The 17030-nt window shown below is 41.0% G+C and overlaps 2 protein-coding genes across 2 annotated transcripts in view; one reads left to right on the forward strand and one right to left on the reverse strand.

The window, feature by feature from the left end:
* Window positions 1-17030, reverse strand: part of LOC108889745 (dedicator of cytokinesis protein 3-like) — a 144103-nt gene that overhangs the window by 77946 nt on the left and 49127 nt on the right. Inside the window, 2 exon segments of the mRNA XM_051067373.1 lie at window positions 5038-5078; window positions 11463-11546. Of these exon segments, the coding sequence (XP_050923330.1) occupies window positions 5038-5078; window positions 11463-11546 (125 nt within the window).
* Window positions 1-17030, forward strand: part of dynlrb1 (dynein, light chain, roadblock-type 1) — a 231357-nt gene that overhangs the window by 56824 nt on the left and 157503 nt on the right. The window lies entirely within an intron of this gene.

A 17030-nucleotide genomic window follows, 5' to 3' on the forward strand; every position in this document is an offset into this window, starting at 1 on the left:
ACACACACACACACACACACACACACACACACACACACACCAGATAGACAATTAACTTTTAAAAGTGTTTCTGTTTACTCTAAAATGATTCTGATGATCATAAACACAGAAACAAATTTTCTTTTGACCAGATTAACAACTATTGCCAACAATACTCAGAAACTAAACATCCCTTTATGTCTTACAGTATACACACACACACACACACACACACTGTCTACAGGTGATCGTCTGCAACCAGCCCTGCTGCTGCTTTTATTCTAAAGATAAACTTATGCATTATATTTAAAGGTCAGGGTGGAGAGAAACCAAACATCTGTGAAGACCTTTGTTGCTGAACTTTACCAGTTTAGACTGGGACTGATGAGAAAGGTCAGTCAGGCCCAACTTCTATTGATCAGACTGCATTCATTTCATAATTAATATCTTTTCTTTTTTGGCTTTTCTTGGTGGAGTATGTTGCTGTCTCATGGTTTCTCTCTATTGTCTGTATTTGGCACATCTGTACAAGCTAATATAATCCATTATATTAATCCAATCATGAAGCCTATCCTATTCTGTCTGTGTTGAACCTGTGTTAGTTCATCTCTGTGGTCAGGTATAAACTGTGATCAGTGGTGGTGTTGTACTGGATTCCTGTAACTCTCTCACAGCTGAATGCAAACGCCGTACAGAGGTGGCTGATGGGAGCTTTGAGGAACACTGCTCTCATTGACTGCGAGCTGCCCTCTCTGCGGCCCTGATGGTCGGGGTAACCTGAATGCTGATGAACCTCAAAGTGTGACGTTCTCTATGGTGCTGCTGGATTAGTGACGAACCAGAGCAGGAAGGCATTTCCTGAGGGAGACATAGCGATTGGTTTCGACCAGCGAGCCTATTGTAGAGAAACCAGGTGATTAGGGTGGAACTAACAGGATTGAGCTGATGCCTCGCTGCTGGGAGAGAGAGAGAGGCAGAGGAAGAGACACTGCACTCACATTCACATTTACACACACAACATATGAATACTGTATATACTGAGGCACACAGACCTGCACCTGTCTCTCTTTATACTGCACTAAACTGATGCAAATAACTAAATAATAAATCATTTTAGTCCTTGTCATAACCATAACCACCCTCCTTACTCTGTGAAGATGTTTTCCTGAACACACACACTTCTCATGAAGTAGTTTACTACAGCACCTGTTGTTGAGCTCGTTTCAGTTTCAGTTTAAAGAACATATTTAAAATGTCTTCACAGTAATAGACGCAACAGGTGTCTCCAATCAAACATCACACCAGCTCTGCTCTGTGGATTCTCTACCTTTAAGTTCATCGCCTCCTGCTGCTTTGTTACAGCACTTCTGAGAGAAGCAGTGGAGAATGACGAGGCTTTGTGGCCTTTGATCCATACAAGTTAAGAAATAATGTGAATGAAGGTTTAAAGGATCAGGATTCTGAATCTTGACACATCTGTCTGATTCTCTCTAGTTCTTCGGGGCTTCTTGATTCCAGGGTTCAGTTTGTTAAACAGTGCTCTGTACTGCAGCGCTCTCAAGCTCCCTGATATTTGAGTTTCATGAGGAAACCTGAGCTTCAGCTTTTTCTTTATTATTATCCCTGCTGTGCTGCATCCCATTGCCCTTGCTGTAACCTACAGAAATGAATGGCAGTGTGCCGCCCACAGCCAAGCTGTTATGTTAGTCCACTATAAGTCAAGGTTTTCTCTGGAGGTGCAGTCTTGGAAGCTCTCAACAAGATCTGATTTTCACTAGCAAGCTGGATTTTCTCACAGTGTCAACCTTAATCCAGTCTGTGTACCTGTCTGAGATAAGAACAGAATTTTAAACATTTATTCTGCGGACCAACGTACACAGCGCCGCAGAAAGGTTTTCACATGCACCATACATTCTATTCATTGCTACTGTATTCAAATTGTTATACAACTGTCTAACGTTTGGACAGGCCAGGACAATAAGGAACAGTCCCATTCCTACATTAATCTGATGCTGGGGAGCATCCTGGAAGTGTGTATTATGGAAAACATGTGCCCAGATATCAGGCAGCAGTGCTGTATGGATACTATCCTCTTTTATCTTATAGCATCAATAAATATCATGTTATTCAAACACATCTGAAATGTCTAAGATAAAAGGTTTAAATAAAGAATTTAGAATTTTAATGTCCTTTGTAATTCATGCTATTTATACAGTGATATACTGTACAGGAAGTTCAGTATTTACTCATGGGGTATCAAGAGTGGCAGAGTTAATAGGAGACAACAGACTAACATGTAAAATTCCTATAAATCCAGTATTGCCATAAAGAAGTCCAGCTCAGTGCCCACACCGTGTGCCAAGACAAACAGAGATATTACAGGAGCAGCGACTCAGTGGGTATCAATCAGCAATGTACATCTTCACTGTCAAACAACTCCTGTGCTGTTGATGCTACATGGTCCTCTTTAATTCAGCAGCTGAGTCAGTGTTCGTCTCTCACCACACTGAGTTTGTTCAAAAAACGTATTTATCAAAAGACTCAAGTTCCCTCAGAGACATTATGTCTCTTCAAATGAAGGTTTTTGGTTTGTTGTACATGTTTGTGGGTCACTGACACTGACAGTTAACTCCTGATAGATTTGAAACTATCTCCAGACCACACCAAAGGTGTTTCTGTTGTATTTATCATCATCACCTCTCACCCTCTTTTCCTAAGATGAAATACAGAACAGAAAACCCCAGCAGATGATCTCTCTTGTGTTAATGCCTCTCCTATCTAGAACACAGAACACCCAGCTGGAGACCAAAACAACAGCTCGAGGAAACACTGCTGTCTAGATATAGTAAAGCTAGACAGTAAAGCCTCTTATGGACCCACAGAGCAGGATGGAGCACAGTAGAATAAAGCAGAAGGCTGGTGCATAGAGGAGAACGGGACGGAGCAGGACAAAACACAAAAGAAGTTCTTTTTTAAAAGACTAAAAACCCAGAAGCCTGTTAGCTCGTGATCCAGACATGGAGCTGTAGAAAAGAGATGGATATAAAGCTGTTAGTATGAGTCATATCCAGCACAGGGTCAGAGTCTGCCTCAATAAAATCTGTTAAGAGACTGATGATTACCTAATCACACTGCACTGCATTCATCAGACATAATACTTAAAAGTCCACTGCAGTCACACACACAGTCTGAGAAGTGAACTCTTTTTCTTGTTAACTTTTCTTGTTTTTCCTGTTGGATAAAAATTGGAAAATGGTCTGTTTTTTTTTTTCAACATAATCAGACTCTATTTCGATTTCTTTCAGCAAACAGGCTGAACTTAAACTCAGTTTTTGTAATCACATGAATGAGGCTGCAACTTTATAAACTCTACATCCACCAATACATTTCCCAGTCCCTGGTGATGAAGACGTTTCACATGATGAGCTAGCCAGTTTGGACAATATAGGACAGATGCTGTAGGTCCTGTATATATGATACGAATCTACAACATTAAGATTTATAAACCTGGAGAGACTGGAGGTTCATTTCCCAGCAGGATCACATACACAGACAGAAGTGTGAGTCTGTTTGGGTACAAACAAACTGGGTGATATGTGTGAAAGATGAATGGGAAGCTTTGAATATGAAACTCTGAGAAGCAGCAGGGAGCACTGATTGAATTTTATGGATTCATCAAAGTTGGTTTTTATGAGGGGTAAAAATAAGAGACATGTTAAAGCCTGTATGTTGCTCTAAACACATGGGTATGCTTTAAAAGAACTGTGGGTCAACAACCACATCAGAGGGCAAAAGTGTTTATAGTTGTTCTGTGGCCACAGTTCAAAGTGTGGTGAAAAGCTGGCCGTCACAGAGACGGACAGGGGGCGAGGATTGTTTAAATGTGACAGTAAAGGCACACGCTTTCAATCTGTTTCTCCTGGAAGGGATTCATAGTGTTGTACACATCAAAGGTGACAGAAATAGTTGTGTGCAGAAAGAGTACACAACACAGCAGATCATGTTGTCGTGGCCTTAAATACATTCAGATTCAGCTGCTATATGCTGGTCACAGCTCTGTTCCTGCAGTCGATGGATCAAAACAATGGAGGTGTTTGTTTTTTCATCATTAAACAGGGACAGTTATCTACTGAGAGCGTTTCACAACCATTACATCAAGACATTCTCTTTAAAAACCTCTTGTTTAGTTTTGAGAAAGCTCCTCTGGGTTTTAGAAATTATAATTCTTTTCTTCATTCTTGAAAGATTTATATGGATTTCATCCAACTACAGTGGGATATCATCAGCTGGAGCTACAGGGCATGTTTGAAACAAACAAAACTGTTTCTCTGCAGTTATCATCATGTCACATCGCTGTCACACTTACTGTGATGTACAGAGCATCACTGAGAGAACTGGGCTCCATCAAACAACAGACATGTTACTTTTTTACTTTCTATTGTAAATCAGATGCAACAGAGATGACATGCTACTATCAACGTTACCATGAGATAAAAAACATCTTCACAATCAGAGGGATCTGAAGAACTACAGGCAATGTTAGAACATACGAGGACAGCACGCACTGTTTACACAGCTGTGTTCACTCTAATGTCTCACTGATGCTGGGGCTGGAAAGTACAACCCAACAACGACGGGGATATCGTTTTACATTTAAAGATAACACAGTTGGCTTTATCTAGATTACTCAAGTGTAGTTAGTGTGAGATTTAGAAACACTGAGGTTATGACTCCAACATAGATTAGTTCTGTCCTTACAGTATATAAATCAAGAAACTTTATTGTGCGTGTACAAAGATAAACAGATGGAGGAGGAAGGCAGGAAGCACGAGGAGACAGAGTCTCCTTCACGTTAGACATGCAGTCAGAGATGCATGGCTATATACACAACCCATTGCTCAACACAACAGCACAGAGAAGAGGAAAGAGAATGGAGGATGTTGAAAGAAAAAGAGGGAATGGGGAAATCAGGAGCAAAAGTTTAAGAGGAACAAGTGTCATTAGTGAAACAGTCTGAGAGAAGAGAGTTGAAGAGCAGAAGCTGTCAGTCTCTCTTACCTTGACATTTGGCTTCCTCGTTGAAAATCCTCTGTACCATCCTGGAAGAAAACACAAACATCAGTGACTAAGACTGACGAGCAAACAGAGATTCAGAGTTAGATGGTTATGAGTCAGCAGTGGAGTATGCAAGGCAACGCTAGCTTGAACATTTTCCAACAAAGAGATCTTTGTTGACACAGAAAAAAAGAAACTCCATCTTGAGAGCACTGACCCTACAGCTTCCTCACACAGTCAGAAAAAATAAGAAGAAACACGACATCTCACCACACACTGGGAAATATTCAGCGATCATGATTTGGGGTTAAATTTAAAAAAACACCGGTACAGTTCTGTTATGAAGAATAATAATCTGCACAGCAGTGAAATGCTCACAGGTTTATTTCAGCAACAAGCTAATAAAACACATACAACATAAAATCCAGTGGTCAGTCTACGTCAGCAGTAAACATGACTGTATTCAACGTTTGGTTAATACAGAAATGTAAAGTAGGTTCCATCTGAGGGTAACAACCAGCACAGAGGCTATCAATATTTATTAGCCACAGACATTTAGTCAATAAGTTAGTTTGGATCCCTGTAGTGAACTTCCCTGTCGGGGTGTGTGTGTGTGTGTGTGTGTGTGTGTGTGTGTGTGTGTTGTTGTTGTTGTTTTATTTTTGTGAGAACCAATATGACAACTGTGAGTGAAGATATTGTCAGAGCAAGCGATTTCTGATGGTTAATATTTAATGACGTGTGGATTTAACGCGCCTTCGACTGCGTTCACCGCGCGTCTTTTTCAGTAAACTGTCTAAATGAAGAACATGGGCGACAGAAGTTTGTTAAATTCTGGTTAATCTGAATCAGCTTTATGCTTGAATGTAACACTGGCATATTTGGAAATAATAGTTTAAAAACCTCTGTTTCACAGTGAGGGCTGGAGTCAGCTGAGATGGATAGAAGGTAGGGCATTAACTACAGGGCCTCAGAGGTTTCACAGTAAACTCCACCATATCTTGTCGGGCACCCACCTCTTTCATATGAATAGGAACAAAAGAGAAGCTTTCACATTATGAAAACGTTAATAAGTAATGTGTGTCTCTTGTAAGTTAAGAGCAGGGTTTAAAATACTACTGTTAACCCTGTGACCTACAGTACACGACCATTTGTTTGCATGTGAGTCTCAGAGAGCACGGCAGCTCTTTCCACATGGACGGACATTCATCAGATGCCTCGGTGGAGTAGAGAGCTGTCACGAAAGTTGGCTCAAATTGTAAAAAAAAACCTTGACAGCTGAAAATGACTTGTATCCAGGGACTAAATATGTACAAGGGAGCACCCAGACATCCTCTCAGTCTGTGGGAACATCATCCGTCTCCATCCAAGTGGAAATAAAAATGATTGTGCCTCTGGCTCCTGGAAATGTAAGGCTTGGGTGGCTGCTGTCTGTCAGTGTCAGAGAGAAGGGAAAGAGACATTTATATCAAAACGATGCATATTATTACTCTGACCCTCTCAGACGACCACAGTGTGCACTGCTAGAAACACAATTCATTCTACTTTTATCAGAGACAAAACTCTGACATTCAGCATCACCATGACGTCCATCTGCTGCATGACCAACGCTTTTAAAGAAAAGAAAAAGTTGGGAAAGTGTAAAATAGGTCATTTCCCTGATAATCAAACCAAACCTGTTCCACTGATACCGATACTAACACTGCACAGGCCAAGATGCTTCATGTTTATTTTCATCTTATCTTCATGCAAAATCATGAGATCTATTTCTCAGCAGTTTTCCATAATCTGATATGAATATGGAGATGGAGGCTTAATTGGCTGGTTAATTAATAACCAATCAAGATTCATTTATCACCCTCGTTAAGATGGCTGTGTTTACTCCCTCGCCTCTCATCTATATGGTAATCAGACTGGGGTTGGACCAGCAGTGTCTGGGCCTATTTGTAAAGGTTGAAATGAGGACGGGTGTGTGTGTGTGTGTGTGTGTGAGTTTCAGTGCGTTTCTGTAGCTGAGAGTGTTTACTGCATCTGTGAGAGAGAAAAAACACAAAGGAGGAAAACATTCATTTTTTATGTGGGAGTGTGTACATATGATTATTATATATTTGTGAGAGCAGAGATGACAGAGCAGGTGTTTGTGTGTGATAACTCCATGTGCATGTATGTGTCTAATTTGTCCTTTGTCACACAGCTTTTCACTGAAGAAGAGTAATCATCTTGTCTGCTGTATCCAACCTGCTCATTGAGCACTTATTAGAATAATCATTTTGAACTATTATCAAAATAATTGACAATAATAATCACTGTAAATCATTTCTGAGTGGGAGACAGAACTCAGGGTTCACACTGAACTCATTATGAATACAGCATTATACAGTAAACACAGGTTTCCATCAAACTATCGTATCAGCCAAATATGAGTCTTAAATGATGTTTCATATCCCCGTAGAGCACACCTCCAGACAGTTTATGAAAAAAGGAATTGCTTATAGATGCAGTTATAGAACCCAGGAGGGCGTTTTCATTGCAATTACAGTTATGACAATGATTCAATAGAAGCATGAGCTGCAGCTGAGCCACTGAGCTGTGAACACACTATCCTCAGTTAACACAACACTGCCAACGCACAGGTATTGATTCAAGTATCGAATCAGTGCACTGTGCAAATATTACTAAACATCAGATAAAGAAAAATGCTAGCACCATTGTTACTCTACTGGTTGTCATAGCAACTAATCAGGAATACTTAGGAGAGCTTGAACAGATGATGCCTGTTGTCTAAGTACCAGCCACTTTTCCATCTTTCACCCTTTCAGCTGTTTTTGGAAATGTACCACCTCTGACATGCGTCACTGTCACTGCCCGCCTGGCTAACATCCGTCTCTGCTGCTGGCCTAAATGCCAGTGAGGGGAACTGGTCCGTCCCACTCTCCTACCCCTGGATGTTTAGCTGTCACATCGCTCAGAGGACCCTGCGGTCGCTCATCTCAGTCAGCCTCTTCTCTGGCCTGGTCTGAGGTCTGGCTCCACAGAGATGAAATGAGCTCCCCACTGAAGTCAGGACAGCTGAGTCGCTGCCCATTTTCCACCACAGGATAAAATCTCACATCTCAACAGCCCTCACTAGCACTTACTTATGTCTCATTCCACTGTAAAAAATATATCTTTCAACACTTGTACTGTAGCACTGACCACACAGCTTTGGATGATATCCAGCTTTTGCTTCTATGTTGTTTGAAAACTTATTTAAAGTTTCACTGGACAGTGTGTTTGCCACATTAACAGAATGTAACAGTTCCTTTTGTTCAGAGGGACCCACTCGTTCCCTAACTGTTAACCTGTTACCCAACCTCCACAGGTAGGTTGTAAACAACAATCAGATAATAATGCAATTACGCAGGAGCAGCTTTGCAAAAATATTCTGGTTATGTTAGGTCAACAGTTACATCAGAGGTGGGAAGACAGCTAATTTGGAAGGTCGACATTTAAAGTTGAAATCGCCCACAAAATAACTGCAGTACTTATAAGTTGTTTTTTTCCAGTAATGGACTTAAGTACCCTCTGCTTTTTCCTTCTCCTGATGAAAACTATTTAATGTGGATGCGAGCTACAGTCCAAACACAGAGCTTTTGACATTTGTTGATGACTTTTTCTTGTATCAGCGATTTATTTTGTCTGTATGGAAAAAAAAAGATAAATGGTCATAAACCAGTTAAATTATTATCACAGGGGATGAGTGACTGAGTCTGTTATTTCCATTAAAACTGTGGGAATAGAAGATGAAGAACATACGTTGCACTAACTACTGCATTGCTGAGTGGGTCAGGAGTCTCAAATGTTTCCTCCCTCAAATCAAAATCAATCAGAAGTGACTTCAGTGTGACTCACTGTGTTTTAAAGCATGTCATATTAAATCAAACAAAGAATGAACGTCAGAGATTTACTGAGTGAATGATTCATCTCCATGACCATGTACTGTCAGGTTATCTCATCAGTACCTGCTTGTTTCATATTTCCCTGTTGTTTACCTGCAGCCATCTCTCTCCTGGACATCCACAGTAACAGCAGCTTACTATGGCAGATTTGTTACAGCTGAACAGCCTCTCAAAAATAATGAGAGGCTGTTCTTAGCTGTGACTATGGGTTCTTCAGTAATGCTGACAGTGCTAAGAGTCAAAATCTCATACTTTAAATTGCTGCTACGCCCTTAATCGAAGTCTAATGCCTTCTCAAGTGTTATGACTGTAATCTATATTTTAAGACTGGAACTTGGGGATTGCATTCCTGCAGCCTGTGCTGCCATCCCCATATCACTGTCATTATAGCCATTGAGCTTCTGTCTGGGGAGGATAATTTGGCATTAGTGCAGGCAGAGAAGTGCTAGCCACGGTGCAAGAAGGCAGGGAAAGCCAATTTTAAGAAAGATTTTCCTTGCATCTTGAACACTCAGTGTACTTTCTGGATAAAAGCTCTGCAGTGTTTCTGCAGAGCTTTTATCGAACTGGCAGCGATGACACATCCACTCACACACACACACACACACACTCACACACACACACATCCTGTGAGCTCAGTAAAATCCATAGACAAATGAAAGATAAGAAAAAATATGTTTTAGTAAACATGTCTGCCTCAATATTAATATCTGCCAATTAACAAACATTCTCTCATAAATAACTGCTCTCTACTTGCCGGCCATTGTTGGAGGGTATTTTCTAAAAATGTATTTGCATTCTCAGATAATGACGTGAGCAGAGGGAATCTTGAAACTGCCACAGGGATCTTGGACAAAAGTTAGCCCTGGTTTGCCCAGATAATCACTGTGTGTTAAAAGGGAAGCTGTGATGCCAGCTCGTACCACAGGGGCTCAGATAATCACCCATGTCCCTCGTTCTAACGGTCGCATTTCATAACAGGAGCAAATTGGAGGCTGAATGGATGTCATGAAGTTAGCTCAGCCTTGAATGTGAGTTTGTCAATTCTGAATACAAGGAGAGCAGATAGAGGAGTGAAGAACAATGCAGAAGAGAGATAAAAGAGTTGAGAGGAAGACTGAGGAAAACAAAGACGACTGAGAGGAGAAAGTGAAGAGGACTGTAGGAGGGGACAAACCAGGAGGAAGTGAACCCACATCATTCTGTCTTTTCCATCAACTGAATATTTCCCCCTCTCTGTCTCTCTCTCTTTCTCATGGGCATCTTCTCCCCAGGTAAAGAAAGGCCCAATCAGCCCCTGGCACAGGATCGATGGTAGCAGCCTGCCCAGCTGTGGCTAATGGAGCACACACACACTCATTATCTGCAAAAGACAACATTTCCTGGCCTCAGACACATCCTGGCTTGAGTTGCTAATTTCTGTGAGTCAAACTAGGAATAACAATGGGAGTAACACTGGCTAATAACTTGGGCTCTCATCCAGGCCTGTGCTACGCTATTACAGACTATTTGTGCTCATTATTTGAGAGAACTATGCAAGCAGCATTACTTTGTTTGGCAGCATTAATCTGGAAGATTTCTAGAACTGGAACCGTAATGAAAATCTGGGGGAAATGGAGCAGGATACAATACTGCTGCTCCTCCCATGATAAAGAACAGTGGGAGAACATTACAAGTTTGTTGTCTTTTCAGAGAGAGAGACACACAGAACCCATATTTCTACAACACTCAGTGTGTTCCGGTCCAGTTTTACAACATTTTAGATGAAACCTCAGAAAAAACTCCACAAGGTACTTTTAAAGCAAAACAATACTAACAGGATTCATCCATTCATTCATTCAGCATGGGAGCAGGTATCTTATGAGGGTCATTGCTCTTGTGTATTAACATTTATTTTAAGAAAAGAAAAAGCACAAGCATTCATTTCAGGCTGGTGAACACAAAAGCCTCAGTGGAAAATAATCCTCCCTGCTTTCAATGACCCTCTCAGCAGTTAAAAGGTTTAAATGAACCATGGATGATCAGTGAAGAGCCACATCAGTACCACAAGAGCTGCTCTGTGACATTAATTAATGTTATTCACATTCACAAAATAATAGTTTGAAAATCTGATTACAGGTTCTGAGCAGATTTCTTAAGGGTTCAAATTTTAGTAAGCAGTGTTAACAGACAGGAGGAAATATTTTACAAGGCAAAGTTTCTATCTTCTTTCTTTGTTCTTTTCTTGTTTGAAACTGAATTTTTTTGTAGTTTGTTGCTTGACACGGTTGAAAAATTGATGGCTAATGTTTCACCTGTGTAGAACACAACTGTAAAACCACTCCCAACCTTCCCTCCTGACTCTCACTTTGTGTTTGCAGGTGAAGAAAATCTTTAAGATGTGCTGGTTACAGTGATACCTGGTGCTTTAGAACTGCAGCAGTACTGTTTAACAACGACCGTATACCCCCACAGCATCTCATGAAGGAATCCATCAGGTTCAAGTCTTACCTTCACATTTCTCCAGAATCTGAACCGTCTCTCCCACCTCCAGGGCCAAACCCTGAGTCACTGAGCCCCGGAAGCTGCAGATTACTGTGGAGAAAAACAGAGAGAGAGGAGGAAGGTGTTAAAATCTCAACTGCTGCACTGAAATTTGTGGAACGGGGCGGCACAAAAAAATACAGCAACAGTTTCTGCATTTCAGGTCAGCAGCTACTTTTTAATTTCATTTCATTTCCATTCCAATCGAAGCATAGCTCACAAACCACATGAATACCAAAGCTGTGCCCTCGTCTGCTTTTATCCCCTCTGCCGTCACTGTCTGCCCGTCCCGTGACAGCAGCATGACGTTAGCACTGGAGCCTGACTGAACACATTCACAGTCCTTGCTGTACCAGGCAGTGTTGATGTTAATATTCCTCCTGACTGCACCAGTGCACCCAGAAAACAACAGACCTCTGAGCTTCTTCTACTGTAAGTCACTCTGTGCAGGACTGAAATGGCACATAAAGTAAGATGCATTTCTGTCCAACCCTTAAAGTTTAAACCACGAACCATATTTACCAGTCATATGTGAGGCGAAATTCAAGGTGGAGTGCTCTTAAGGTTGTGCTACAAGACATAGAAATAGGAAACATGAGGGATGAAAATACAGATAAAAACTTCACATATACAAATATATACAAAATCCATATGTCACAAGTGCAAATATGCAAAGGCTTCACTGAATACAATGTGCTGGGCAAGGCTGAGGATACCTAAGGTCAGAGTTCACCATCCTCAAGGCCTGAGGAAAGAAGCTTTCTCTGTCTCTCTGTGCTGAACTTGTGTCTATGGGGGCGTTTGCCTGAGCACAGAGACAACACTGAAGTTTACCACTGATTCGCTTCTTTTTAAAAGTTCACACAAATGCTCCAGTTGTTCCAGCAAAGTCTTAACCTGCATATTCCACTTCTTCTAAAATAACGTTTTTCATCAGCAACTTGCATGCTTTACATATAAAATCTGAATGTAAATTACTCAGCAGGAAGTCAGAGATAAAACTCTAGTACAAAGGCAAACTCGTCTGTGTTGGTGTCCTCTTTAGAAACAGAAGTCTGTGAAGAGGTGAGCCTGGGCCTCGGCCGGAGTCTGTTCTGAATGTAGAACAAGAAATGAGACAGGACAAGATCTTAACTCTATCTGTTCTGTCTTTGTCTGCTTAACTGGCTGTTTGGATAAAGTCTCTTTGTGTTTGAAGACCGCACATCCTGAGGTCACAGCATTTCACTCCAGCAGTTAATTTCTCACTCAGGCTGTGGTGAATCAACCTTGGAGACAAAATCAGCTTTATGAGCAGGACGTGGTCACGCTCCTCAAGGCCTCATGACTTTTCACTCTCTGTTTGTCACTGTCTCTATTTATAGTGCTGTGGCTGTTACTACAACTGTTGCCTCTGATAGTTTGTAAATCCAGGCTAATCCACCGTATTATCGAGGTTTGTGGTTTAGAACATGTCATTGCAGGTGTTCACTTCTCAATGTGATGATCCTGTTATTCTATCTTGCCCACCAGTACACAGGCATGACACAGTGCTGTATCTTATCATCTATGTTACAGCTTCAAGTATTTTCCTGCAGCACGAGTCAGTTCCAGCACTGATTTTGCTAAAGCGTGCTAACGGGTATCGACAAATCAACCAGGAGAGAAATCTTAACGGAACTAAAATCAGCCTTTATGAACTCAGTCAACCAGTTGGGATGTGATCCTGCTAAAGGCTTGGCTCTTGTTGTTGTGTACATACTGCACTGTCACTTTCAAGTATGCCACCCACCCACACACACACACACACACACACACACACACACTCACACACACACACAGAGAAATGTGTAGCTCGAGCTGCTGATTGCAGTCTGATATTTTGGCAGCGAGGACACACACCTCACACCTTAAGGCGGCAGGGTCGTTTGCATTTGTCTCTGTCTGCCATCGTCTCTCTGTCACTGTCACCATCTGTGTCTGTATCATCAATGCCACTCTCTCTCTCTCTCTCTTTGTCATCGTCACCGTCTGTCTCCGTTGCCGCCGTCACTCTCTCCCATGCCCCCGGTCTCCATTATTAACACCATTCAGTGTGCGATTGTCACGGTTTTGGATTCTGTCATTGACATACCCCCCCACCCCTCCACCCTCTTTCTGTCTCTCTTTCATTTGTTCTTTGTCATTTGCTGTCATCACTGTCTCTCCGTCATTGTCACTGGTCTTGTCAGTCTGTCATTTGTTTGATGCAACTGTCAGAGACCCTGCCATGTTCTGTCCTGCGCTTGGACCAAACGTGGACAAAAATGTATTACGGTTGTGTCCATGAAAGGAGGCGAGTGGAGCGAGATCCATACAAGCACAGAGTTCAAGAGGTGAAGGTGAATTCACTTCACACATCTGCGATGACCCAAAAGTCTCCTCTTCTAATTTCTTCTAAGTGTTTTTTCTCCACTTTGCAGAAAACAGCTGGTGCCTCTTACAACGTTTAAAGCTGCTTCAGCTCCTCAAAGCCTCCTGCTGCCTGTTAATGTGAGTTATCTGAACTTGTATGATGGGTTCACAGTCCTCTCATGAGATTTGAAAATGTGAAACCAACTGAGCTGATGAGTAAAAGGTATATTTAAAGATATAAATTTAAATGAACAACTGCTCAGTCACACTAACAAACATTAGTGTCAGATCTGCTCTTTATTTCCATCTTAGTTTGAAAACTCGGTTTCAGCGATTAGATTTTTAAACATAAGACTCATTTAAAGTTAAAAGAAACACACACAATCTGCTGCTTCATGCTGTCACAGTGATAAATGAACGTCACTTATTGGTCCTGATAGCAGCATCAACTTAATGCCTGAAATCAAACCATCAAATGTAAATGAGCTGCTAGTTCAAATCACTTTTAATAAACGCAGAAATTTGCAAAAAGATATTTAATAAAGCAAACTATCTCATCATCTATCTCTCTTATCTCAGGATAAAACTCTAGAAGGAAGTTAAAGCACCCAATCAGAAGCTGTGGCTGATGCCATGACAACAATGGGAAAGGTTGTCATAAAACAGCATTAGTGAGAAATACATGAAGAAAACTCCTGTAAACAACAGGAGATTTAGATGCATGTCTGTTACCAGTAGCCCAAATGTCTCCTCATCAGATGTATTACCTGATGGCAGAGAGTGAATCAAAGGTTTTCCAGCTTAAAGATGAAAATTATAATGTATGAGAAGACCTGACATTAATGAAAATGTTCTATATTTATGCCTCATAATCCAAGTTTATTCCTGGTAAAACAGAATATAGATCTGGACCATCCTGTAATATCTGATTTAGATTCTTTTTATTACATAAAGTGAATTTATAAATATCAAACTCACATCTAAATGAAAACCTTCCTGATGCAGGAAAAAATCTACCAAACAAACACTGATGCTCTTCCTTATGTTTTAACTGTTTTCCAAACACTTTTACTTTCACAAACTTCTGGATTTGTTGGTTCACCTTGTGAAGACGAGTTTTAGTGTTTTTTTTTTTTTTTCCCTCCCTCTAGCGAGACTGTCACAAAGCTGAGAGCCCTCCAGAGAACAGGACAGACAGAGGAGAGAAGTCTGGGAGGGAAACAAACACACACACACTCTCACACACAGAACACACAGGGATTAGCATCGCTCTATCCGGCTGGTATTGGCATTTAGTTTATCCAGCGGATTGGGTCAATAGTCTGACAAATGACTCACATCTGTTAGGCCAGTCACACCACTTAGCCTGTGGCCTTTATGTGTGTGTGTTTGTGTATGAACGTGGTTGTGAGAGATTGGAAACACTAGAGAAAGAAATAATGGGTGTGTAGTCGTGTGCAAGAATCTGTGTGTGTGTGTGTGTGTGTGTGTCTGTGTGTGTGTGGCACTTGAATGAGTCATTTTCCCAGACAGGATAATTCAATTTAGGGTGCAACTTCAAAAGCTTTGTTTCAATATTTAATTGCTGCTCCAGAGTTTCAGCAGAACCCAAATTGAAGAGGACATTTGACACAAATTTAATGGCTGTGAATTATTCAGAGAAGGACCTTTGACTGTGTTGGTGCTTTTAACCAAACAACCTGACAGTGCTGGTTAGTTCATGTACCACTTTAACATGAGATTTCCACATTGTGTTAGTGATGCTATAGAGCTACAACACATTAACTTAGATGTGGGTCAGATAAATGATGGGATTTGACCAAAAATAGACTCAAACAATGAAAAAAAAAAAAACTTGTTCAGAGTCACAAGAGAAACTGCAGCCAATGTGTTTGAGCACACTTCTTATCTTTATCAACTCCAACTCCAAACAGCAGCAGGGAAAAAGACTAATGTGTCAATGTTGAATTTCACTGTACAGAAGTAACTTAACAATCTGTGTGTATCAGACCTGAGAGTTCCATTTCAGCAAAAAGAAAATCCACAGGGTCTCAGTCAGGGGGATGAGATGATCTTCTCTTCTGCAGGCCCACGTTGAGATTTTAAAGTGGAGAGCCATAATGACTTCACTAATGATCATCATTAACAGAGCCATCTATGGTGGAGTGTGGTGACCCACTACAACCTCTGTACTGGAGACATTCCTCACACCTTTATGGAGAAGTTCTGAGCAGGTTTGTCAGGTACACACATCCTGTCACCATAACTGCATCGTAACTTCAGGACAAAGACTTTGGCTGAGATGTGTCCACTTCTACTTGCACATGAGTAATCACATGTTAGTGAATCCAGTGTTGCCATACATTATGTCTAAAGGTCAGTTTCTTCTTTAATGATAATAGTTTTTGCTTCACTCAGTGACTCACAGAGGTGAGGAACAGACTCCCTGTAGGTTCATGAACCCAAAACAACCTCACAAAGATATGATGCCTGCAAACAGATAAAAACATACTCAGCAGGTGTTAGATTGTGAAGTTAACAGTAAACAGGAGGTTTTGGAGGAAGGTCAATGATCCATCACAAAGCAGCTTAGAAATCAAATTATCTTCTCACACTGGAATTAACAGACCAGAGGCCTCACATCTCTAAACTTGCTCTGCTAAATTTATTTGTCCCTTAAACATAAAGGCTACAGAAGCTCATTTCAAAAGCTGCTCCACCATAAGTGAAAATGTCACCAACACACAGTGAAAGTTGAAGAAGACAGAAGGGATTTAGAGACAGTCAGCATAGCAAAAATATGAATATAGAAGTTGAACAGACATCTGCTACTGGTTGAGCCTTGTCATATGAGGCTTAAACTCATACGATCTTAAATGGTTGAACACTAACAATCATCATGTTATCTTGGTTGATCAGCTGTTGACGTTTTTCTTACAGGTACAGTCATCGATATCCACTTATGGTGGACAATGAGCTGCTGCAGCATCACAGCAAAGCTGGTCAGAAATACACTGTGAGGCCGAGGCTAGTGGCTAGGCTTGGAAAAGTGTAGAGCAGCTGCTCTCTGCAGGAGTACTATCTGCAGAAATACGATCTTATTTATTTGAAAATGCACAAGTACTCTGTATGACTCTTTTTAAACTTTCAATGAAACCATGA

The sequence above is a fragment of the Lates calcarifer genome, unplaced genomic scaffold, assembly GCF_001640805.2.
Source record: "Lates calcarifer isolate ASB-BC8 unplaced genomic scaffold, TLL_Latcal_v3 _unitig_1631_quiver_445, whole genome shotgun sequence".
In the NCBI taxonomy this organism is placed as follows: Eukaryota; Metazoa; Chordata; class Actinopteri; family Centropomidae; genus Lates; species Lates calcarifer.